This window comes from Oncorhynchus kisutch, linkage group LG27 (genome assembly GCF_002021735.2).
Source record: "Oncorhynchus kisutch isolate 150728-3 linkage group LG27, Okis_V2, whole genome shotgun sequence".
Lineage (NCBI taxonomy): Eukaryota > Metazoa > Chordata > Actinopteri > Salmoniformes > Salmonidae > Oncorhynchus > Oncorhynchus kisutch.
Genome location: NC_034200.2, coordinates 5,520,648 through 5,544,935, shown reverse-complemented (window position 1 = coordinate 5,544,935; position 24,288 = coordinate 5,520,648). Strand labels below are relative to the sequence as shown.

Below are 24,288 nucleotides of genomic sequence, written 5' to 3'. Positions count from 1 at the left end.
CTCTCAAGGAGCATGTGTGTGCCAAGACCCATAGGCTTCTCTCAAGGAGCATGTGTGTGCCAAGACCCATTGGCTTCTCTCAAGGAGCATGTGTGTGCCAAGACCCATAGGCTTCTCGAAAGGATCCCACCCTGGTCACCAATGCATCTGACCGAGACACTGCATGTTACAGTAAAATAATTTGTCACCAGTTGAACTGATTCTACATTGAATGGAGTCTCCGAGATGCTCAAACAAGCATGTGTATCTGTAGTTGGTGTTCTTCAACTCCAAAACGCACCAGACTGTATAAGACAAAACGCACAAACAAAAGACAACAGGCAAATGCATATGCGGTCCCAATGTCTAAATAGTGACTGCAGGGTTAGTTGAAACTGCAGGCAGGATTGTTCTCCTCACAGGTGAGTGATTCAGCCCATGCTTGGTGAATAGCACTTGGTTGATCTCTGGGAGCAGGACACAGGAGAGCTGAATAGATCATGAGAGAGAGAAGTGATAATCAAATCAAATTATCACATTAAAAGAATGTAGTTTGTGAGCTAGAAAATTAACATCCCGACAGTCTGAGGCAGGGAGCTCTGCAATCATCCTCCTCAAACTATTGTCAAGGATAATGTGGCATTTCTTATTTGTCAGTATGAATGAAATTAGTGGGTCCTGCCTTGATGACTGTATTACCTTTACACTACTGGTCCTATAGATTTTTATGGTCTTAAAAAGATCGGACCCTTTTTTTCCATTTTCTCCTAAAATGACATACCCAAATCTAACTGCCTGTAGCTCAGGACCTGAAGCAAGGATATGCATATTCTTGATACCATTTGAAAGGACACACTTTGAAGTTTGTGGAAATGTGAAATTAATGTAGGAGAATATAATACATGAGATCTGGTAAAAGATAATACCAAGAAAAAAAACATGCATTATTTTGTTGTTTTTTGTACCATCATCTTTGAAATGCAAGAGAAAGGCCATAATGTATTGTTCCAGCCCAGGCGCAATTTAGATTTTGGCCACTAGATGACAGCAGTGTATGTGCAAAGTTTTAGACTGATCCAATGTACCATTGCATATTTGTTCAAAATGTTGTATCAAGACTGCCCAAATGTGCCTAATTGGTTTAGTAATACATTTGCAAGTTCATAATTGTGCACTCTCCTCAAACAATAGAATGGTATTATTTCACTCTAATAGTTACTGTAAATTGGACAGTGCAGTTAGATTAACAAGAATGTAAGCTTTCTGCCCATATCAGATATGTCTATGTCCTGGGAATTTTTACAACCTCATGCTAATCACATTAGCCTACGTTAGCTCAACCATGGGGGGGACACACACCGATCCTGTAGAGGTTGATTTGGAATAAACTGATAGCTAATGAGTTTCTTGTCCCGGAATGGCAAGCTAACTCGTGATGAAGCTATCGGCTTCTGCTAGCTATTAACAGATCTACTTGTAACTAACTAGCAAGCTAGTTACATTACGAAGGATGCTGTGTTCTAAGTTGGGAGTCATTTTACTGCTCGCATTGATGGTATCACGTTTCTATAAACGAAAAAGTTAACTAGATTAGAAATAAATAAGACTACCAGATAGCAGTTGGTCTGACAGATGTCTCTCGAGCCGTCGCCAGCTGTCTACTACCTTTGGCATGGATAACATGATTGCCAGACGTGATCAGCAGAGATAGTACACAAGTTTGGATTGGTTTACAGTTTAGTACTCGACTGCATTTGCCTGTCCAGTTAGCGAACAAAACAAGTATTATTTCGTCGCAAGAATTGACGTTGCCAACAAACAGAAATATGCTCAGAAGAAATAAATATACACAATGTAAAAAGCAGCTCCTCCCTCGATAGATCATCTCAGCCCAACGACACAGGTGTATGTGGCAATGCACTGCCATTTGGCACGCAGCATGTTGGCAGTACTTGCTGGGACTTGTCGTGCAGTGTATCACAGGCGGTATGAAAGCAGGACAAAATGAATTGACAACCCAAATCATTGCAAGGGCCAGATAGATATGTGTCAGGCATTGTGTTTGACACAGTGCCTTAAGGGATAGTGTGACATTTTGTCAATTAAGCCCTTTTTTTCTATTTACCCAATCAGACGAACTCATGGATACCCTCTCTGCGTGGAGTTAAGGTAGTTTCAGCTAGCAAGCTAATTGCCAAAATATCACATTATCCCTTTACCACGTCTGGTTTTGATCTGTCTGCTCACTACAGAGCGCTAATGCCCACTGAGGCACAGAACTGCATTTGAAATGCCATTTCTGTTTTCTGTGATAATGGGATTTACATGAGGTGCTTTAGTACACGCCCTATGTTCCTCCAGGAACAAAGATGGCATAAGTACAATGAGGTGTTGGATGGGATAGGATTGGGAGGGGCAGTTTCAATGGCACTGACTGAATACAAAGTGTCACTAGCTACAGGGCAGAAGTCAGGCTGAGTTAGGAGTGATGGAACTCCGTGTTTGCATCTCAAATGGCACCCTATTCCCAATATAGTGCACTACTTTTGACGAGGGCCCGGTGTTTTCATCTAATGAGCTACATGGACTGGAATGGAGAATCTGCCACTGTCAGCACGCCACTTAGCTACTCTCCCTCCCTCACAGATAATAAGGCATTGACTGAGGAAGTAACATCGACATCAGCTACTTTTACTGAAGGTTATTTCAATAGGCCTACACACTGACTGCTGCTGTACTGCTGTTTAAGATGCCTTTATTTTAGAACCTGTCAATGATGCTGCATTCAGTTATTTACAGAATGGATAGAGACAGACACCAAGGTAAGGAGATATAAAAGAACTTGGAAACTAACACCGGGATTATTGAGGAAACCTTCAAGGGTAAGAGAAGACACAGATCCTGGACTAAAATACACAGAGGGCATGGTGATGCTATTGTAATGCTGTAACTAATCTTGTCCCAGGCCAGCCCACTCTCTAGCAATTGAGGCTGGAGATGAGGTTATGCTGTAATCAGGGCAATTCCACAGTAACAGATTGATGCTGAGACTCAGATTTTTTCCACTTTAAAATGTAAAAACAAAAAAACAATGATTGCAAAGTTAAAGAGCTTTATTTACAAGGACTACTTCAAACAATTTCCACAGAACACTTTATAAAAACCCAATCACCCTGCAAATGCAAAGTTTGGTAACAGAATGAAGGTCGGTGCCAATGCATAGCTTCCTGGAATATTTCTGCCTCTCTTCTCTCAACCTAGTCTCAGAGCAAAACGTAATATATTTGACTAAATCCATGCCACATCATTTAATATGATATGTTACTTTACGTTAGCGTTACACTAGCCTACCAAAGTAAGCATTGTCGGAACTAGAAGCACAAGCATTTCACTACACTCGCATTAACATCTGCTAACCATGTGTATGTGACAAATACAATTTGATTTGATTTAATAGTGGTCATACAATATAATACAAGTTGTATGACATAGTATCCTATGTCTGGATCACATTTGACCCGTTTAGCATGATATATTATGTTTGACTGCTTTAGTATGATATAGTACGTTAGAAACTAAACTTAACCCTTGAACCTAACATCCTAATTTCCTAATTAGCTAAAAATGTCTGTGACCTTTGAAGTATATGCCCAACCAACCACCCTCCTTTCATTTTTGCCTTACTAAGCAACCGACTGTCCATACCAAACAAACTTATTTGAGTGTCTCGCATTTATGTAACATGTTATTTGAGTGTCTCAGATTTACATTTATGTAACGTGTAGTCAATGTAATGCAACCTAACAGAAGTAACAGTATACTAAATGAAGTGACACGGATTTTAGTAAAATATAATAAGTTTAGGTTCTGAGACCAGGCTGCATTTCTCCATAGGTAACTACAGCTAGTTAGGTGGTGTAAGGGGAAACGAGTCTCAACATTCTCATTTTCACATTCCAGGGCACGAAATAAGCAACTCTACCTGGTTTGTGTTTACCTCCTAGGTACATGGTCAATGTTTCCAAGCTCTCACCTAACCAGTAATTTACTTGTCGACAATCTAACGACCAGTGTCTTGTGCCGTGAAACGGCGAGTCAAAACAGGTTGATTCTAACTCCAGAAAATTGGGTAATTTTCCGAGCTGAAAACAAATACATTTGTGGAAGGACGCACTAACGTTAACTATGGTGGCTAAATAAGACATTTTTCAATCTCCTGGAAAAATACACAAATCAGACTTGACATACCTTTTCTTCTGGCGGTGATAATCCTTGTTTTGTAAAACTAAGCACTTGTGATGAGTGTAAAACGTTAATTCCATAAACTTTTCTTCTGTTTTCCCCGTCACCTCCCCGTCAGCCCAACACTGAAGTCACACCACTAGTAGCAGGGTAGCAGCACAACACACATTTTCTCCACCTCGTTTCCACTTTTCCCTGACGTTCCCGCTGGTGCTCGCTCCCGCTTTTGCCTGCCTGCAAACTTCGCTCCCACTCAAGACAGCCCGCGTCCTTTTTTCGAGGGAGAGCAGTGATGGGGTACTGCCACCTTGTGGCGGAAGGGAAAACGTTTCCAAACACCTGTAGTCGCAGCCTGGTCTCATAGACTAGGCGTAACATAATAGACGTAACATAGTCTAACATAACTATTTAAACCCGGGACACTCAAATTAATATATGTTACCTTTGGTAGGGTTATGTAAGATAGATGGTTACTAAAGGCAAAAACAAAAGTAGGGTGGCTCGGCATTTAGCCGAAAGGTTGTGAGTTTGAATCTTGAATCAAATGTTTTATTTTATTGAACATTTATTTAACTAGGCAAGTCAGTTAAGAACACATTCTTATTTACAATGATTGCCTACCAAAAGGCCTCCTGCGGGGACAGGGGCCTGGGATTAAAACATAATAATACATTAAATATAGGACAAAACCCACATCACAACAAGAAACACAACACTACATAAAGAGACCTAAAACAACAACATAGCAAGGCAGCAACACAACATAACAACATGGTAGCAGCACAAAACATGGTACAAACATTATTGAGCACAGTCAACAGCACAAATGTCAAGCAGGAAAAGACAGCAATACATCACACAAAGCAGGCACAACAGTCTTTGAGTGTAGAGATTGAGATTAAACTGTCCAGTTTGAGTGTTTGTTGCAGCTCGTTCCAGTCGCTAGCTGCAGCGAACTACACTGCTCTAAAAAATAAAGGGAACACTAAAATAACACATCCTAGATCTGAATGAATGAAATATTCTTATGAAATACTTTTTTCTTTACATAGTTGAATGTGCTGACAACAAAATCACACCAAAATTATCAATGGAAATCAAATTTATCAACCCATGGAGGTCTGGATTTGGAGTCACACTCAAAATTAAAGTGGAAAACCACACTACAGGCTGATCCGACTTTGATGTAATGTCCTTAAAACAAGTCAAAATGAGGCTCAGTAGTGTGTGTGGCCTCTACGTGCCTGTATGACCTCCCTACAATGCCTGGGCATGCTCCTGATGAGGTGGCGGATGGTCTCCTGAGGGATCTCCTCCCAGACCTGGACTAAAGCATCCGCCAACTCCTGGACAGTCTGTGGTGCAACGTGTCGTTGGTGGATGGAGCGAGACATGATGTCCCAGATGTGCTCAAATGGATTCAGGTCTGGGGAACGGGTGGGCCTTTCCATAGCATCAATGCCTTCCTCTTGCAGGAACTGCTGACACACTCCAGCCACATGAGGTCTAGCATTGTCTTGCATTAGGAGGAACCCAGGGCCAACCGCACCAGCATATGGTCTCACAAGGGGTCTCATCTCGGTACCTAATGGCAGTCAGGCTACCTCTGGCGAGCACATGGAGGGCTGTGCGGCCCCTCAAAGAAATGTCACCCCACACCATGACTGACCCACCGCCAAACCGGTCATGCTGGAGGATGTTGCAGGCAGCAGTTCTCCACGGCGTCTCCAGACTGTCACGTCTGTCACATGTGCTCAGTGTGAACCTGCTTTCATCTGTGAAGAGCACAGGGCGCCAGTGGCGAATTTGCCAATCTTGGTGTTCTCTGGCAAATGCCAAACGTCCTGCACGGTGTTGGGCTGTAAGCACAACCCCCACCTGTGGACGTCGGGCTCTCATACCACCATCATGGAGTCTGTTTCTGACCGTTTGAGCAGACATGCACATTTGTGGCCTGCTGGAGGTCATTTTGCAGGGCTCTGGCAGTGCTCCTCCTGCTCCTCCTTGCACAAAGGTGGAGGTAGCAGTCCTGCTGCTGGGTTGTTGCTCTCCTACGTCCTCCTCCACGTCTCCTGATTTTCTGGCCTGTCTCCTGGTAGCGCCTCCATGCTCTGGACACTACACTGACAGACACAGCAAACCTTCTTGCCACAGCTCGCATTGATGTGCCATCCTGGATGAGCTGGACTACCTGAGCCACTTGTGTGGGTTGTAGACTCCGTCTCATGTTACCACTAGAGTGAAAGCACCACCAGCATTCAAAAGTGACCAAAACATCAGCCATGAAGCATAGGAACTGAGAAGTGGTCTGTGGTCACCACCTACAGAACCACTCCTTTATTGGGGGTGTCTTGCTAATTGCCTATAATTTCCACCTGTTGTCTATTCCAATTGCACAACAGCATATGAAATGTATTGTCAATCAGTGTTGCTTCCTAAGTGGACAGTTTGATTTCACAGAAGTGTGATTGACTTGGAGTTACATTGTGTTGTTTAAGTGTTCCCTTTATTTTTTTGAGCAGTGTAAAAAGAGGAGCGACCCAGGGATGCGTGTGCTTTGGGGACCTTTAACAGAATGTGACTGGCAGAACGGGTGTTGTATGTGGAGGATGAGGGCTGCAGTAGATATCTCAGAGAGGGGGAGTGAGGTCTAAGAGGGTTTTATAAATAAGCATCAACCAATGGGTCTTGCGACAGGTATACAGAGATGACCAGTTTACAGAGTATAGAGTGTAGTGATGTGTCCTATAAGGAGCATTGGTGGCAAATCTGATGGCCGAATGGGAAAGTACTTCTAACCGCTCGAGAGCACCCTTACCTGCCGATCTATAAATGATGTCTCCATAATCTAGCATGGGTAGGATGGTCTTCTGAATCAGGGTTAGTTTGGCAGCTGGGGTGAGTGAAAGAGGAGCGATTACGATAGAGGAAACCAAGTCTAGATTTAACTTTAGCCTGCAGCTTTGATATGTGCTGAGAGAAGGACAGTGCACAGTCTAGTCATACTCCCAAGTACTTGTATGAGGTGACTACCTCTAAGCTCTAAACCCAGAGGTAGTAATAACACCTGTGGGAAGAGGGGCATTCTTCTTACCAAACCACATGACCTTTGTTTTGGACGTGTTCAGAACAAGGTTAAAGGTAGAGAAAGCTTGTTGGACATTAAGACAGCTTTGTTGTAGAGCATTTAACACAAAATCCGGGGAGGGGCCAGCTGAGTATAAGACTGTATCATCTGCATATAAATGGATGAGAGAGCTTCCTACTGCCTGAGCTATGTTGTTGATGTAAATTGAGAAGAGTGTGGGGCCAAGGATCGAGCCTTGGGGTACTCCCTTGGTGACAGGCAGTGGCTGAGACAGCAGATTTTCGGACTTTATAGACTGGAGAGGTAGTTAGCAAACCAGGCCAAAGACCCCTCAGAGGCACCAATACTCCTTAGCCGGCCCACAAGAATGGAATGTTCAACCGTATCAAAAGCTTAGGCCAAGTCAATAAAAATACCAGCACAATATTGCTTAGAATCAAGGGCAATGGTGACATCAGTGAGGACCTTTAAGGTTGCAGTGACACATTCATAACCTGAGCCGGAAACCAGATTGTAAACCCGAGATAATACTATAGACATCAAGAAAGCCAGTCAGTTGATTATTGACATGTTTTTCCATGACTTTTGATAAACAGGGCAAAATAGAAATAGGCCTATAACAGTTAGGATCAGCTTGATCTCCCCCTTTAAATAAAAGGACGAACTGTGGCTGCCTTCCAAGCAATGGGAACCTCCCCAGAAAGGCTTGGCGATGATAGGGACAGCAACCTTAAAGAAGAAAGGGTGTAAACCTTCTGACCCAGATGTTTTTTGGGGGTCAAGTTTAAGGAGCTCCTTTAACACCTCAGAATCAATAACTGCCTGCAGGGAGAAACTTTGTAGCGGGGCAGGGGAAAAAGAGGGAGAAGCATTGGGGCAGGTCGCATTAGAAGGGGTGGGAGATGAGGAAATGTTGGACAGGCAAGGAGGCATGGCTGAGTCAAATAGGAATCCTGACTTAAGGAAGTGGTGATTAAAGAGCTCAGCCATGTGCCTCTTGTCAGTAACAACCACATCATCAACATTAAGGGACATGGGAAGCTATGAGGAGGAGGGTTTATTCTCTAGGTCTTTAACCGTTTTCCAGAACTTCTTGGGGTTAGACCCACAGAGAGAGAAATGCTCCTTAAAGTAACTAACTTTGGCAACAGACAACTTTACAATTTTAGATCATTAGCAACTTTTCAACTACTTACTAATTTTTAGCTACTTTGCAACTACTTAGCATGTTAGCTAGCCCTTCCCCTAACACTAACCTTAACCCTAACCTCTAGCCTAGCTAACGTTAGCCAGCTAGCTAACGTTAGCCACCTAGCTAGAATTCGTAACATATCGTACGTTTTGAAAATTCGTAACACATTGTACATTTTTCTAATTTGTAATACATTGTAAGCTTTGCACATTCCTTACATATAATACAAAATGAGCGATGGACATCAACAAATTATTATACCATTCGAAACATAACATATCATACTAAATGGGTGTACAGAATAACATGAAATGCTCTGAAACCAGGTTGGTGTTCACTGCAGTAATGTCAAGTATGGCTACAGCACTCATAAAGCTACTGTATGCAGTACTGTTCACACAGTAAATCAGATCTCAATATTTTTTGCCCGGATTCTTTTCATTGGTCACATGCAAGAATGCATTTTGACACTGTATCTATCGATATATCTATCTATCAAGGTTACACCCCATTACAACTGAAATTCTCAGTGGTATGAACAATATAACAAAGATGGTATAATGCAAAATTGGCAACGTCCGGTTACTTTTAGCATTTTCAATATCAGACACAATAGAATCTAGATCACCTCCACAGGGGCGTCTCTAGTGGGGGTGCAGGGCAGGGCATTTCCCTCCCAAACGTTATTGTTTGCCAGCCCAAATTACTACGCTTGAGTCATGTTAAACGCTTGAGTCATATTACCTCAGAAATAGCCAACAAATTTCTGTCTGCCCACCCAGAAATATCATCCTAGAACTTGCCATGCACTACATAAGAAAGTTTGAATGAGACCGAATGAGTCGAGCACTGAATTAGACTGACACCAGGTAGGTTTTTCTCAGAATTATTTAATCACACATACATTTACATCATGCAGTCAATCCAAAATGGTGATATCATTCAACTTTGAACATCCCCGCCACCTCTTCCCCAGGTCGCTATGGTTCCGTCCCAAATGGCACCCTATTCCCTATGCAGTCAAAAGTAGTGCACTACATAAGGAATAGGGTGTCATTTGGGATGTACCCTAGGAATGATCCAGTACCTTTTTCCATTGATGGAATCCTTATCTGTCAGTTAGAAATTTAAGTAACTATTACACAGTAATAAAGTGGCTACGCTCTTCTTTAGAATCAATGCAAACAAATGAATTTGGTAAACATCATGGACAAATAGTTGTTGTTCTTTTGCTGTACTTCCCCATTTCATATCCATTCAATTGATGGAGTACAGTGGAACCCTGGCAGGTAAGGATAGGGTACTATGCACTTTGAAGACCACGTTGCAGAGTGTTTATTGTTCTAAAGGTTACAAAGATGAAAACTTGACAGACATTGTCCTGTCGAAGGTATAGGCTACCTACCTCTCCCAAACTAGCCTCTAATAGCAGAAAGTATGCTTTACAGCCCCATAAGTTACCATAGGTTGGAGTGTTTTCTAACCCTGTTTAAGGTTTAAACTTTACATTAAGTGCTATCTTATCTGTCAATTTTATGTCAAATCCTTCCAAAACAACAAAAGTTCATAACATAAAACCCCAACACCTTGCTGTGGCTGCAGACTATTAAAAAGACTCAACCCTGGTCACACCTAACAGTATATCATTGGTATATAATATTGTACTCACAAGATGTCAGTGTTTTTGTTTCATGCTGGCCTACAATCACAGCAACAGCAAATGCTTCAGAATTTACACAAAATGACATAAAAACAAGGGTTGGAGAGACATTTTACTCTCACATAGGAAAAATAATTGAAGGGGATTCGGGAAGAAAACAACAAACGCAAAAAGACAAGAAGTGTAAAATGTATAAAATCCTTGGCTCCTGATTACAACTTCGATAATTAATAAACCACTTTCCAAGATGCACTGCTTTGGGATAGGTTGAGTCTGAAACGGCACCGTATTCACTATGTAGTCTTGACCAAGGCCCATAGGGCTGTGCCATTTCGGACCCAGACTAGTTTACCAGCAGACTGAACCCGACCAATCCCCTTCCTACCCAAAGGCCCACTGCTCATCTAACTGGCTGATCAGTGGCAAGGGCGAGCCAATCAAACACTGCCATCCAACATTCCAACCAATACAGATCAGATATGCTGGTCAAGCTAGAGAACAGTGAGACAGATCGACAACTACACCAATCCACAATAATATTACATGTGCACTTGACCTGACTTAATGAAAAGAGGGTGATTTTGGAAAAGTCAGAGCCTGCCTTATATCGATTCCCAATATCAATTTAAACAGAGGCCCCCCTAAATGTATTTACTCCACTCGTCTTGACATTACTGGTGGTGGGGGCACAGAAAGGAGCCCAATGATCAAAGTACTATAAACAGTTAAGTTACAAATAAAATGTTAAAACAACCACCAGCCAATGGTTTGTTCAGAGCAGGCCAGGACAAAAATGGTGAGTGGAGGAGAGGACCTAGCTAGCTAGGACCAGCGTGTGTGTGCCATCTATGTGCGCCAATGGTTTGTTCAGAGGAGGTCAGGACAAAAATGGTGAGTGGATGAGAGGACTTAGCTAGCTAGGACCAGCGTGTGTGTGCCATCTATGTGCGCCAATGGCCAGATAGATAAATAACATCCAAACCGTTGAAGAAGTAAAGACATGTGGGACGCAGGCATGAAAGCTCCTCTTTCCTTCTCACATCCGTTTAATGTAGTCACCGCGCCAGTATGTGGCGCTTTATCTTCCTTACAGTAAAAACAATGGCCATCACAGGTACCCTGTCATTAAATCAATCTGAACTGGAATCACACCTCTTGGCATTTCAAAGCCAAACACCTCTTAAGGAAGCATGTGCCATATTACATATGTATAAAAGGACAGTAGTGTTCAAAATGACATCTATTTCGGTTCAAACCTTTCAAGAAGCTTGTCAAATCTATTGATAGAAAGAAGTGTGGTACAACCAGTATAATAATAATAATGTACAAGAGATTAACCTACGAATGTTTGTGGTATCAAGGATCAACATTTATATTTACTGTGTTTCAGTCACCTTTTCTTTTTTTCTCATCTCTTTTGAAATCCCGGTTAGCGTACATTCACATTGGCACAGTGCAGACTAAACCTTAAGACATCAGAGATGACGACAAACTGTGCCACAAAAAACATAGCTACACATTCAAGTCAAATGTAGTTCATTGCGCAAAGACTGCCCTCTGCAGTTGGTGGGCGTCTTGTTGTGTGTTTTGTTTTGTATATTAAATTCATTTCGCTGTTGTTGTTTGTTCCGGAGAGAAGAAACATGAAGGTAGGTGGATCTGTACAGGGCAGGAATATTTATATTAAAACTCCTCCCTCTCTCTAATATATAGCCTGCAGGAAGCCAATGGCTGTAATGGAATGACAGGTTGCCAGGGTGATATCCATCTGCATATTCTGTGGTCATGTCCCCTCCCATCTTCAAATGCTTCAAATGTGAGAGGAGAAGAGGAAGAGAGCGAGAGGGGAGGTGGGGAGGAAAGGAGTAGAGGGAAGTTGGGGAGGAAAGGAGTAGAGGGAAGTTGGGGAGGAAAGGAGTAGAGGGAAGTTGGGGAGGAAAGGAGTAGAGGGAAGTTGGGGAGGAAAGGAGTAGAGGGAAGTTGGGGAGGAAAGGAGTAGAGGGAAGTTGGGGAGGAAAGGAGTAGAGGGAAGTTGGGGAGGAAAGGAATAGAGGGAAGTTGGGGAGGAAAGGAATAGAGGGAAGTTGGGGAGGAAAGGAATAGAGGAAAGTTGGGGTGGAAAGGAAGAGGAAAGTTGGGGAAGAGAGGAAAAGAGGGAAGTTGGTCAGAGAGGAAAAGAGGAGGTAGGGAGTAGAGAGAGAGGGAAGGTAGGGAGAGAAAGAGAGGGGGGGCTGTTAGTCTTACAAGACATGGGTGACGTCTACCAACACAAAATGTTACTGGCATCTCCCAACAGAGAAATAGACTGGCATGTTAGATGTACATGTGGTAATAAGATTTTAGAAAACATTAGCAGGGGTTAACAAAAAACAAACATGACTCATCAGAGGATCCATGCTAGCCACCAGAAAAGTCAAGGCCATTCAACCACACAGCAGTTTTCTTCAGAGCTCTACTATTTAGAATCTGTTAACACAGGTCAATTACAGTAGAAAATTTACCCATTAAAAACTCCCAAGCCCTGTGGTTAGCTGCCTCTCAAACAGGCCCATTCATACTAAGCGTGTTATGGGCATCATCCTTGCCTCCTCCGGCCATAGAGGTACCGGTCAGTCTCACCTGTGTATCAGATCCGGTCTCTACTCTAGCCATCTGACCTATGTGGTATGGAGGGGGTCATCAGAATTACTACACTGCATTCACTATAATATATACACTCAGTTGCCAGTTTATTAGGTACACCATCCCGTTCTTTAAAAAATGGTTTGCTCCTACAAACAGTGAGTTATGTGTCTGTGGCTTGCTATATAAAGACGAAAGACAGGCATTCAGTTACTGTTCAATTGAACGTTCAAATGAGCAAAACGTGTGATCTGAGCTACTTTGAGTGTGGTAAGATCATCGGTGTCAGGGGCGCGGTTCCATTATCTCAGAAACGTCCGGCCTCCTGTGCTTTTCACGTACGACAGTGTCTAGGGTTTACCAAAATGGTGTAACAAACAAACAAACATCCAGTCAGCCGCAGTCTTTTCGGCGAAAATAGCTTGTTGATGAGAGGTCGAAGGAGAATGGCAAGAATCGTGCAAGCTAACAGGCGGGCCACAAACAGGCAAATAACAGTACAACAGTGGTGTGCAGAACGGCATCTCGGGAACGCACCATTCGTTGGATGGGCTAATGCAGCAGACGACCACACTGGGTTCCACTCATATCAGCTAAAAACATCAAGAAGCGGCTCCAGTGGGCACGCCATCACCAACACTGGACAATTGAGGAGTGGAAAAACATGGCCTGGTCCGATGAATCCGGGTTCCTGTTGAGTCATGCTGATGGAAGAGTCAGGATTTGGCGTAAACAGCACGACTCCATGGCCCCATCCTGCCTGGTGTCAACGGTACAGGCTGGTGGTGGTTGTGTAATATTGTTGGGATAGTTTTCCTGGCACACGTTAGGTCCCTTGACACCAATTCAGAAATGGTTCAACACCCCAAAGAATTCAGGCTGTTCTGGAGGCAGGGGGGGTCCGACCTGGTACTAGATGGGTGTACCTAATAAACTGGCCAATGTGTGTATATGCGATATAAAATACAATTTTATCCAAAGCAACTTGCAGTAGTGCTTGCATACATTTTTGTATGGGGGGCAGCGGTGGGACACAAACCCACGATCCTGGCATTGATTGCAAGCACCATGGTCTACCAACTGAAACACACAGGCCTGAACACATTACTACACTGCATCAACTCTTTTAGATATATGGGAGAAGTCGAAATTATCCCCATGTTGGGAGTTATGGATCAAACTTGTGTTTCTCATCATATTCTACAGTATATTTTTCCTATTGAGGCAGTAGTCACTCACTCACTTCTTGTCTGGCTTCATGCCTCCTCCTCCCCTGATGGCCACAGCCTGGCTGTTCTGGTAGAAACCCCCTCCGCCGCGGTTCACGTTGGGGTGGGTGGGGGACGCCACTGGAGGCTGGCCAGGACGAATGGGTTTGGCTGTGGAGGGGGGCAGAGGAACACAACAGTTAAGGAACGGCATGCATTTATGTACTGAATAACGTTTGTGTTCAACGTTCAAGGATCAAGTTTATTAAGCCATCTGTAGGTATTGGAATACATATATTGCAATCCATTAATATACTGAATATCCAACCATACATTAACCACCAGGATTACAGCATGCAGTGTGTATCTTCCCTCTCTCCTCACCGATCTGAGCAGAGTGGCCCCTCCTGGCCATGTTCTTAGCCCTGACGGCATCTTTGATGCGGTCCACCTCTTGCTGGTAGCGTTTGCGGTCGCGTGCAGCGTTCTCTTTGGCCTCCTTCAGCGCCGACTCCAGGGCCTTGACCCGCTCAGCCGTAGCACGCAGACGCTTCTCCAGTTTAGGAAGCTCACAGCGCAAGTCTGCATTATCACGTACCAGCTGAGAGGGAGAGAGAGGTTTGACAAATTAGCCATCTCCAAAAGCACTAGAGTTGGTATGATTTCAGTGTGTTTGGGTCTATTTGTTGGTTTCACAGCTGAGAACATACCTGTTTGTGAACCTTGGTAAGCTGCTCCAGGTTGTTCTCCAGAAAGGAGATCTTCTGTTTCTGAGCTGCGCTGCCTCCTGTGTCATCAGAGTCCATCTCAGCACTCTTCTTCACTCTGGTAGCCAGGTCCTGGACAAACAGCTTCCTCAGGTTGTGCAGGGTCTGGAGCTCCTTGGCCTAGCGGAGTAGGGGAAGTGTTAGAGGGGTTCAAGTGGAATGGAAACACTCACCCAAATTACCCTTCTTTTTTTGCAATTATTATTCATAGAAAGGCATAAAGATTCATGAAAAGAAAGAAGTTTGACTATAAAGGTTCATTCAAATGTACCTTTTAACTGCCCCTTAAGGGGGAAACCGAAGAGCTGTTGTTATCTGTAGTCTACTCACCACAGTCTCCTCCAGTCCCTTCAGGTCCTGTCTGGCCTGCTCTCTCCTGTCCTGCATCACCCTGCACAGCACAACACACGGACGCATTAGCCACAGCTTGACCGCAGTAACACTGGACAAGTATAGTGCTAATCTAAGCTAAACAGACGTGATAGCTTCTATAATGAGAATGTCATGTGGGCACTCGTGAGCAACATCATTGTGTATATGCCACACAGTAATTAGCGATCACATATTCTGTATCGTACGTTAGCTCGTGAAGTTTGCGGCTCTTCTCCTGGTCGGTAGACTTGAGTTTGTCGTGTTCCACCCTGAGACGCTCCTGTTCCAGCATGATCTCCTGGTTGAGACTGGAACAAATCAAATCGTATATTTGTCACATGCGCCGAATACAACAGGTGTACAACCTTCATGTGAAATGCTTACTTACCAACAATGCCCTTACCAATGCCCTTACCAACAATGCCCTTACCAATGCCCTTACCAACAATGCCCTTACCAACAATGCCCTTACCAACAATGCCCTTACCAACAATGCCCTTACCAACAATTCCCTTACCAACAATGCCCTTACCAATGCCCTTACCAATGCCCTTACCAATGCCCTTACCAATGCCCTTACCAATGCCCTTACCAACAATGCCCTTACCAACAATGCCCTTACCAATGCCCTTACCAACAATGCCCTTACCAATGCCCTTACCAATGCCCTTACCAACAATGCCCTTACCAATGCCCTTACCAACAATGCCCTTACCAATGCCCTTACCAACAATGCCTTTACCAATGCCCTTAGCAACAATGCCCTTAGCAACAATGCCCTTACCAATTCCCTTACCACCAATGCCCTTACCAATGCCCTTACCAATGCCCTTACCAATGCCCTTACCAACAATGCCCTTACCAATGCCCTTACCAACAATGCCCTTACCAATGCCCTTACCAATGCCCTTACCAACAATGCCCTTACCAATGCCCTTACCAACAATGCCCTTACCAATGCCCTTACCAACAATGCCTTTACCAATGCCCTTAGCAACAATGCCCTTAGCAACAATGCCCTTAGCAACAATGCCCTTAGCAACAATGCCCTTAGCAACAATGCCCTTAGCAACAATGCCCTTAGCAACAATGCCCTTAGCAACAATGCCCTTAGCAACAATGCCCTTAGCAACAATGCCCTTACCAACAATGCCCTTACCAACAATGCCCTTACCAACAATGCCCTTACCAACAATGCCCTTACCAACAATGCAGAGTAAGAAAATACTTGGTAAATAAACTCAAGTTAAAAAAGTTACACAATAAAATAAGAATAACAAGTCTATATACAGGGGGTACCGGAACCGAGTCAATGTGTGGATATACGGGTTAGTGGAGGTAATTGATGTCATATGTCCATGTAGGTAGGGGTAAAGTGACAATACATAGATAATAAACAGTGAGTAGCAGCAATGTAAAAAGGGGGTCAATACAAATAGTCATGGTTACCATTTGATTAACTGTTGAGCAGTCTTATGGCTTGGGGTTAGAAGCTGTTAAGAAGCCTTTTGGAGAACAGTGTATGATTTGGGTGGCCGGAGTCTTTGACAATTTTTAGGGCCTTCCTCTGACACCGCCTGGTATATAGGTCCTGAATGGCAGGAAGTTTGGCCCCGGTGTAACACAACAACACAATATAACACCCTAGCCCTGGAGACAAGAGGCATTGTGGTTGCCTCCCAAGTGGGACATAACCACAGTAAACAGTGGACAATGTGTACATGGGGGTGTGTTTAGTCTCTTACTCCTGCAGTTCAGTGATGTGGTGCGCCTTCTTGTCCAGCTCATCTCTCAGACTGCTGATCTGTTTCTGATGGGTCTCACGGTGGCCAGCGATCTGCTTCTCTACAGCCTCCTGGGGATGACACACAAGAGGACACCAATCAACATCCATAACATATCATAGTAGGCAGTCGGACAAGTCTGGACTAGTCGTACCAAGAGGTCACCAATCAACTGTATCATCTGGAATATATCATGACTTCTGGGCCTGCGTCCCAACTGGTACCCTATTCCCTATTTAGTGCACTACTTTTAACCAGAGCCTGGTCAAAAGTAGCAGACTAAACTCCACGGTGAGGGAGGTTTCCGATTAACTCCACCAACGGCGTGGAGCCGAGACCAGGCTCTGTGGAACCTAGCTCCGACTACTCAATTCGCCGGTGGTCAATACTTTATGAAGCCTGGTCTCGGTTCCACGCCGTTGGTGAAGTTAATCAGAAACTTCCATAGAGTGGAGTTTAGTCCACTAGGTCAAAAGTAGTGCCCTATTTAGGTCACACCACTGATCTGAAATTGAATTTGGAATAGAAGGCAGCCCTATGGTATGGAGAAGATATCGTACCTTGACTTCATTGGCTGATTGGATCTCGTTCTCCTTCTCCATGGCGGTGACTTTCTCTGCAAAAGGGAAACATTTGTCACTAGGTGGCACTATAGGCCTTAAATCTGTTTTAGAGATGTTTATATGCAATGTATTCCATTATGTGTTATCAGTGCATAGAGAGTAGCTGTAGCAGTGTGTGTATGTGTGTGTGTGTGTGTGTGTGTCGTACCCTGGGCACTGATCTTGACCAGTTCTTCGTTCAGAGAGTCAACGTTCTCCTCCAGCTGTCTCTTCTTCTGCTCCACGTTCTGAAGGTACTCTGTCAGGGACTTGATCTTAGCCTCGTGCTGCACGGGGGGGGGGAGATGGAGAATGTTAATTACACAAACACATGGGGTTTATGTGGATTAAATAGCTAGTGATTCTGTAGCAGGTCTCAGTTTGATTACTGTGTTCATGGGAGGAACAGGAAAGAGTAAGCCTGATCCCAGATCTGTTTGTGCTTTGCCTACTCCACTGTCATTGCCAAGCCAAACATCAGTGGAAGATTAGGTCGGTGAGAGTGATTATGGTATGGTGTTATGGCCAATTCCATTTAAATTCAGTCAATTCAGGAAGGGAATTGCATTAGAATTGGACTTTGTTTACTTCCTGAATTAACTGATTTTAAATGGAACTGAGCGCAACCCTGATAGTGGCAGATTGAGGCTGTTGTGGAGTGTGTGGATCTAGAACTATGATGTGAGAAGCGGGCTAATACCCATAGAGATCCTTTAATAATACAATTTCTATATGTAATGATATGGTAATACCTGTTGGATCCTTAGCTGACAGGCGGCCAGCTCCTTGTCGTTCTCGTCCATCTTCTTGTTGCTCTCTGACTGGGTGCTCTCCAGCTGTTTGCTGCGTTTCACCATGGTCTTCACCTCCGACTTCATCTTACTGATGTACAGACGAGCCACCGTAAAGTCCTCATCTATCAGACCACTGCCGTCGTGTTGCTAGGGATGAGGGAGGTGAGTCAGAAACAGAGAGAGAGAGAGAAAGGAGGAGTCGGAGTAGTGTTATGATTTTACCCCCTGTCCGGGGGTATCGTCGGACGGGGCCACAGTGTCTCCCAACCCCTCCTGTCTCAGCCTCCAGTATTTATGCTGCAGTAGTTTGTGTTGGGGGGCTAGGGACAGTGTTATATCTGGAGTATTTCTCCTGTCTTATCTGGTGTCCTGTGTGAATTTAAGTATGCTCCTTCTAATTCTCTCACCCTCTCCTCCTGGAGGACCTGAGCCTTGGGACCATGCCTCAGGACTACCCGACTGGCCTGATGACTCCTGGCTGTCCCCAGTCCCCCTGGTCGTGCTGCTGCTCCTATTTCAACTGTTCTGCCTGCGGCTATGGAACCCTGACCTGTTCACCAGACGTGCTACCTAGTCCCGGACCTGCTGTTTTCGACTCGCTTTCTCTACCGCACCTGCTGTCTCTAACTGTGAATGCTCGGCTATGAAAAGCCAACTGACATTTACTCCTGAGGTGCTGACCTGTTGCACCCTCTACAACCACTGTGATTATTATTATTTGAGGACTGGCCACTCCTCAGAGCCTGGTTACTCTCTAGGTTTCTGCTTTTCTAGGGAGTTTTTCCTAGCCACCGTGCTTCTACATCTGCATTGCTTGCCGTTTGGGGTTTTAGGCTGGGGTTCTGTATCGCACTTCGTGACATCGGCTGATGTAAAGTGAGTGATTGGAGAAAATGACATTAAACATTTCCTTCAGTTGCCAATAAAATAATGCCCATCTTTGGAGTGTCATGTGGTGATGTGCCATGTCCTTTTACCTTGATCTCGGTGCTGCCCACGGCGATGCCAATCTCTGCCAGGTCTTTCAGTAGTGAGGACATCATCTCAGAGACCCTCTTCTTCTGGTGGTTGCTCATGTCCTTCAGTTTCTGCAGTTCAGAGTCAATGGACGTCAGGACGCTCTGGAGAGAGAAAGAGAAAAAGGTTTTGACATGAACATTTCCTAAATATTAGGGGCAAAAAAGGGCCATGACTGACATACAGTACAAGCCAAAAGTTTGGACACACCTACTCATTCAAGGGTTTTTCTTTATTTTGACTGTTTTCTACATTGCAGAATAATAGTGAAGACATCAAAACTATGAAATAACACATATGGAATCATGTAGTAACCAAAAAAGTGTTAAACAAATCCAAATATATTGAAAATATAATATACTATATTGAATTCTAAATAAAATCACAGACAGTGTCACCCGCAAACCACACCATCACACCTCCTCCATGCTTCACGGTGGGAACCACACATGCAGAGATCATCCATTCACCTACTCTGCATCTCACAAAGCCCCAGCGGATGGAACCAAAAATCTCAAATTCTCATCAGACCAAAGGACAGATTTCCACCAGTCTAATGTCCATTGCTCGTGTTTCTTGGCCCAAGCAAGTCTCTTATTATTATTGTTGTCCTTTAGTAGTGGTTTCTTTGCAGAAATTAGACCGTGAAGGCCTGATTCACGTAGTCTCCTCTGAACAGTTCATGTTGAGATGTGTCTGTTACTTGTGAACTGCAATTTCTGAGGCTGGTAACTCTAATGAACTTATCCTCTGCAGCAGAGGTAACTGTGGGTCTTCCTTTCCTATGGCGGTCCTCATGAGAGCCAGTTTCATCATAGCGCTTGATGGTTTTTGCGACTGCACTTGAAGAAACGTTCAAAGTTCTTGACATTTTCCGGAATGACTGACCTTCATGTCGTTAAGTAATGATGGACTGTCGTTTATCTTTGCTTATTTGAGCTGTTCTTGCCATATGGAGTCTTTAAAAAAAATAGGGCTATCTTCTGTATACCTCCCCTACCTTGTCACAACACAACTGATTGGCTCAAACGCATTAAGAAGGAAAGAAATTCAACAAAAGAACTTTTAACACCTATTGATTGAAATACATTCCAGGTGACTACCTCATGAAACTGGTTGAGAAAATGCCAAGTGTGTGCAAAGCTGTCATCAAGGCAAAGGGTGGCTAAAATCAAAAATATATTTGGATTTGTTCAACACTTTTTTGGTTACTACATGATTCCATGTGTTATTTCATAGTTTTGATATCTTCACTATTATGCTACAATGGAGAAAGTAGTAAAAATAAAGAAAAACCCTGGAATGAATAGGTGTGTCCAAACTTTTGACTGGTACTGTATTTAAAATATTATAAGAATATATTGAAGTGACCAGGAAAAAATGACATGCAGATCCTAGAAAGCATCACAATGAATCGGACACAGACAGCTCTCTTCATGAGCAGGGACAATGAGGGACATTGTCTCACCGATTTCTGGTTGAGCTCGTCGCTGACCATCTCAAACTCCTTGGTCTTGTCCTCGACCTCCTGGCTCTTCTGGTCATAGTTAACAGCCAGCTCCTCCAATGCCTGCAGAACCTCCTTCACCTCATCCTTGGAAGCCTCGTTCTCAGCCTGCAGGCGGTTCAGCTCTGACTGCAGGTTATCGTGGTCGCGCCGAGACGACGCCAGTAGCTACAAATACAAACATGTTTTGAATCCATTTTATGATTCAACCCATAGGGCTCTGGTTAAAAGTACTGCACTATATAGGGAAAAGGGTGCCATTTGGGAAACAGACAAACTCACCTCCTCCTGGTCCAACATCTGCTGCTTGAGCTTCTCTGCCAGCTGGCTCTGCTGGTTGATCTCATCATCCTGGACACACAGATAGAGGACATGGTTAGCATCACACTCATTTAAAACAGGGCTCAAACTGGAAGTTGAAACAATCAAGTCTGTCTACATTTTGGCCTGAGTTTGAGCATTGTCTACCTTCAAAATTAAGTGGTTAACACGGGAGGCCATGGCGGTGTTTCTGAGAGAAGACTGCTGCAAATAACCTCAGAGCCTGCTGTCGCTCAAGCACAGTACCCTCTCTGAATTCAACCATTGACTGTTCCACGCTGTGGTCTCTATGACCACAGCGTGGGTGGCTGGCTGTTCTGTTCCTACAGGACTGGAGGTTCTGTGACCGGTTTCACCCTTGAGTTGGAACGAGGTTGCAATTGGCCCATAATGGAGATAGCCGTCAACGGCCCTGCCCATGCTGTCACAGAAGCGGTCATTGCAAAGATGAGCTTAGAAACACACACACACACGTGCGCGCGCGCGCTCTCTGTGGCAGGTCTCTCTCACCTTATCATCCAGCTGCTTATAGAGCTTGGCCAGCTCCACCTCACACGTGTCCTTCTCAGCGTCAGTCAGACAGAGCTGGGGCATGTTGGGGGTAGAGGCAGGCTTATCGTTGGGCACATTGTCCAGGGCCAGCACCTCAGCTTGAGCCTTCTCCTTGTCAAACTGCTCGTCCACCGGCACACTCTCACCTGCAGCGGGCAGTGTGGTGACACAGAAAGCTCAGACAGGAGTAGGATGAAGTTGCTTCTAGAAGCTGAACTTCAGTCAGTTTTGCATTTCCCCCACTAATGGTTAAGGTTAGGATTGGTGGAGGGAAAGCTGATCCTAGATCTGTACCTAGGGAAAACTTTACCCCAGAGAGGTCAGACAGACACCCTGCAAGGCCTTTACTGTACAGCACAGACCTAGTAGAACAGCAGGTCTTGTTAATTAAGGTAAGGCATAACGTAGCGAGACTGTTCACAACAGAGTGGCTTTCTTCCGGTTAAACACGACCCAGGTTCGCATGGTCAACATGAAAGTGGGTGCGTGCATACTTTTGTACGTTTGGTGTCGTGTTCGGGAGGGAGGATAATTTGAATAATCTACAATGAATACATGCTTTGGATGAAGCTGGGGGGGGGGGGGGGGGGGGGGGTGGAGTCTTTCCACTCAGTGCAGATGGTTTCCAGTGAATGATGCAGCCACTCAGCTAAAATGAGACCATTATGTGAAGGGCGGGGCCCAAACCTCGTGTTTGTCCCAAATGGTGCCCTATGCACTACATAGTGCACGACTTTTGACCAGAGCCCTATGGGCTGTCAATGGTGTCAATGTTATGTAGGCCCTGGTCAAAAGTAGTGCACTATGTAGTGCATAGGATGCCATATGGGACTCAGCGCAGGTGAATGCCCTATCCTCCTCACCGTTCCTCCAGCGGTTGAGCTCATTCTCCAGCCAGGTGATGGTGTTCCTCAAGGCCTTCCCCTTCTCCTTCTCCCTCTCGTACTTCTTCTTCCACTGTTCTGCCGTCAGCTCCACGTTCACACACACGGTGTTCTTAATGGTCTTCGCTCTGGGAACATCACAAACAGGACCAAGGCTTTACACCATATTCTAATTCAACAGCCCTGAATAGCTCACTAAATAGTGACTGTTGGTAACTCGTTTTTTTCTTCATATGATGTAAAACTCATCATCATCACATGTTTTGCTCTGTACTGAAAATGTGACTGCCGACATGCACACTTTTTGGGGGATTGTATCAACAGTGGACTACTGAAAAGATCGTTTTGAGTGAACTGTCCTTTAAGAGCTAGTGAGCGTGCCCACCTCTGACCGAACATGAGAGTGGACTTGGTCTCCGACTCGTTGTAGGCGGAGGGGGAGGCGCAGATGACAATGGTGGTCCTACAGTTCCCCCCCAAAGAATCCTGAAGGATTCTGGTCATTTTACTGTCTCTGTATGGGATATAGCCCTGAAACAAAGCAGACCAAACAAACAAAGAAAATTCATTAAGAGAAACAACAATAGAATTGCCTCCAGGTTGTGAAATTCTGAGCAAAGAAACAAAACAAACCAATCTATGATTAAAATAAAAGGTGTAGAATTAGACAAGTTTGAATCAGCTTGAACCAAAACCTTGCCTTGAGGTACATGTACTTTCATCTCTTAAAGACTTTGCACTGCATCTCTACGCGTCTTTGCACTGAATGAACACGAACCGCCAGTCATAATATCTGTCATAGTAGAGAAGTACTCACAGACCCTTCGGCCAGGGCTGAAATGACATTGCCCAGTGATGACAGAGACTTGTTGATGTTCTTGGCCTCATCCAACACGGCACCCTCTGCTCCCGTCTTGCTGACCTGGGAGGAAAGAGACAGACAGGGGGGACCTTCTGGTAAGATGGAGGACTTGAACAGTAACACTTTCTTTGCAACAGAGTCCTTAAGAGGTCTGATAGTATATTATCACAGGTCAAGCATGTGGTCTGAATGACATTAACCTAACAATGTTAATCAGTTCTGATATCAGTTCTGATAATAACAACATTAGGGAACTGGGAAAAGACAGATGGGCTATGTGCATTTGCTCAGAGATGGAAATCTTTTTTCCATATCTACCATGTAGCAGAGAGGACTAAGTGTGAGAGAGCGAGAGCGAGAGCGAGAGCGAGAGCGAGAGAGAGAGAGAGAGACAGAGACAGAGAGAGACAGAGACAGACAGAGACAGACAGAGACAGACAGAGAGCGAGAGACAAAGAGAGAGACAAAGAGAGAGAGAGAGAGAGCGAGAGACAGACAGAGAGAGCGAGACAAAGAGAGAGAGAGAGAGAGAGAGAGAAAGAGAGAGCGAGAGACAGAGAGAGCGACAGAGAGAGCGACAGAGAGAGCGAGAGACAGAGAGAGCGAGAGAGAGAGACAGAGAGAGCGAGAGAGAGAGACAGAGAGAGCGAGAGAGAGAGAGACAGAGAGAGAGCGAGAGTGACAGAGAGAGAGAGAGAGAGAGAGACAGAGAGAGAGAGACAGAGAGAGAGAGACAGAGAGAGAGAGACAGAGAGAGAGACAGCGAGAGAGAGAGAGAGAGAGAGACAGAGAGAGAGAGAGAGAGAGAGAGAGAGAGAACAGAGAGCGAGACAGA

At 44.5% G+C, this 24,288-nt stretch overlaps 2 protein-coding genes across 8 annotated transcripts in view; both read right to left on the bottom strand.

Moving 5' to 3' along the window:
• LOC109871609 (rho GTPase-activating protein 12) overlaps nt 1-4,454 on the bottom strand; it is a 138,521-nt gene extending 134,067 nt beyond the window's left edge. For 3 of the 4 annotated variants that reach the window (XM_031807044.1, XM_031807046.1, XM_031807045.1), the window contains exon 1: nt 4,228-4,454. The gene's annotated coding sequence lies outside the window, so the exon portion shown is untranslated. The remainder of the gene's footprint in view (nt 1-4,227) is intronic. The other variant, XM_031807047.1, reaches the window with a different exon arrangement.
• A 4,917-nt stretch (nt 4,455-9,371) lies between these two features.
• The window catches only part of LOC109871677 (kinesin-1 heavy chain), a 33,526-nt gene continuing 18,609 nt past the window's right edge, over nt 9,372-24,288 (bottom strand). The window contains exons 8-25 of one of the 4 annotated variants that reach the window (XM_020462637.2): nt 23,409-23,513; nt 22,977-23,122; nt 22,571-22,719; nt 21,666-21,853; nt 21,117-21,185; nt 20,796-21,002; nt 19,288-19,431; nt 18,269-18,457; nt 17,686-17,803; nt 17,475-17,530; nt 16,876-16,985; nt 15,337-15,438; nt 15,089-15,149; nt 14,702-14,878; nt 14,376-14,592; nt 14,023-14,162; nt 12,781-12,818; nt 9,372-11,969 (exon numbers count right to left, since the gene is read on the bottom strand). In XM_020462637.2, coding sequence (XP_020318226.1) covers nt 14,023-14,162; nt 14,376-14,592; nt 14,702-14,878; nt 15,089-15,149; nt 15,337-15,438; nt 16,876-16,985; nt 17,475-17,530; nt 17,686-17,803; nt 18,269-18,457; nt 19,288-19,431; nt 20,796-21,002; nt 21,117-21,185; nt 21,666-21,853; nt 22,571-22,719; nt 22,977-23,122; nt 23,409-23,513 — 2,178 coding nt within the window. In that variant the 3' untranslated portion in view covers nt 9,372-11,969; nt 12,781-12,818. The remainder of the gene's footprint in view (nt 11,970-12,780; nt 12,819-14,022; nt 14,163-14,375; nt 14,593-14,701; nt 14,879-15,088; nt 15,150-15,336; nt 15,439-16,875; nt 16,986-17,474; nt 17,531-17,685; nt 17,804-18,268; nt 18,458-19,287; nt 19,432-20,795; nt 21,003-21,116; nt 21,186-21,665; nt 21,854-22,570; nt 22,720-22,976; nt 23,123-23,408; nt 23,514-24,288) is intronic. The other 3 variants (XM_020462635.2, XM_020462638.2, XM_020462636.2) reach the window with 3 other exon arrangements.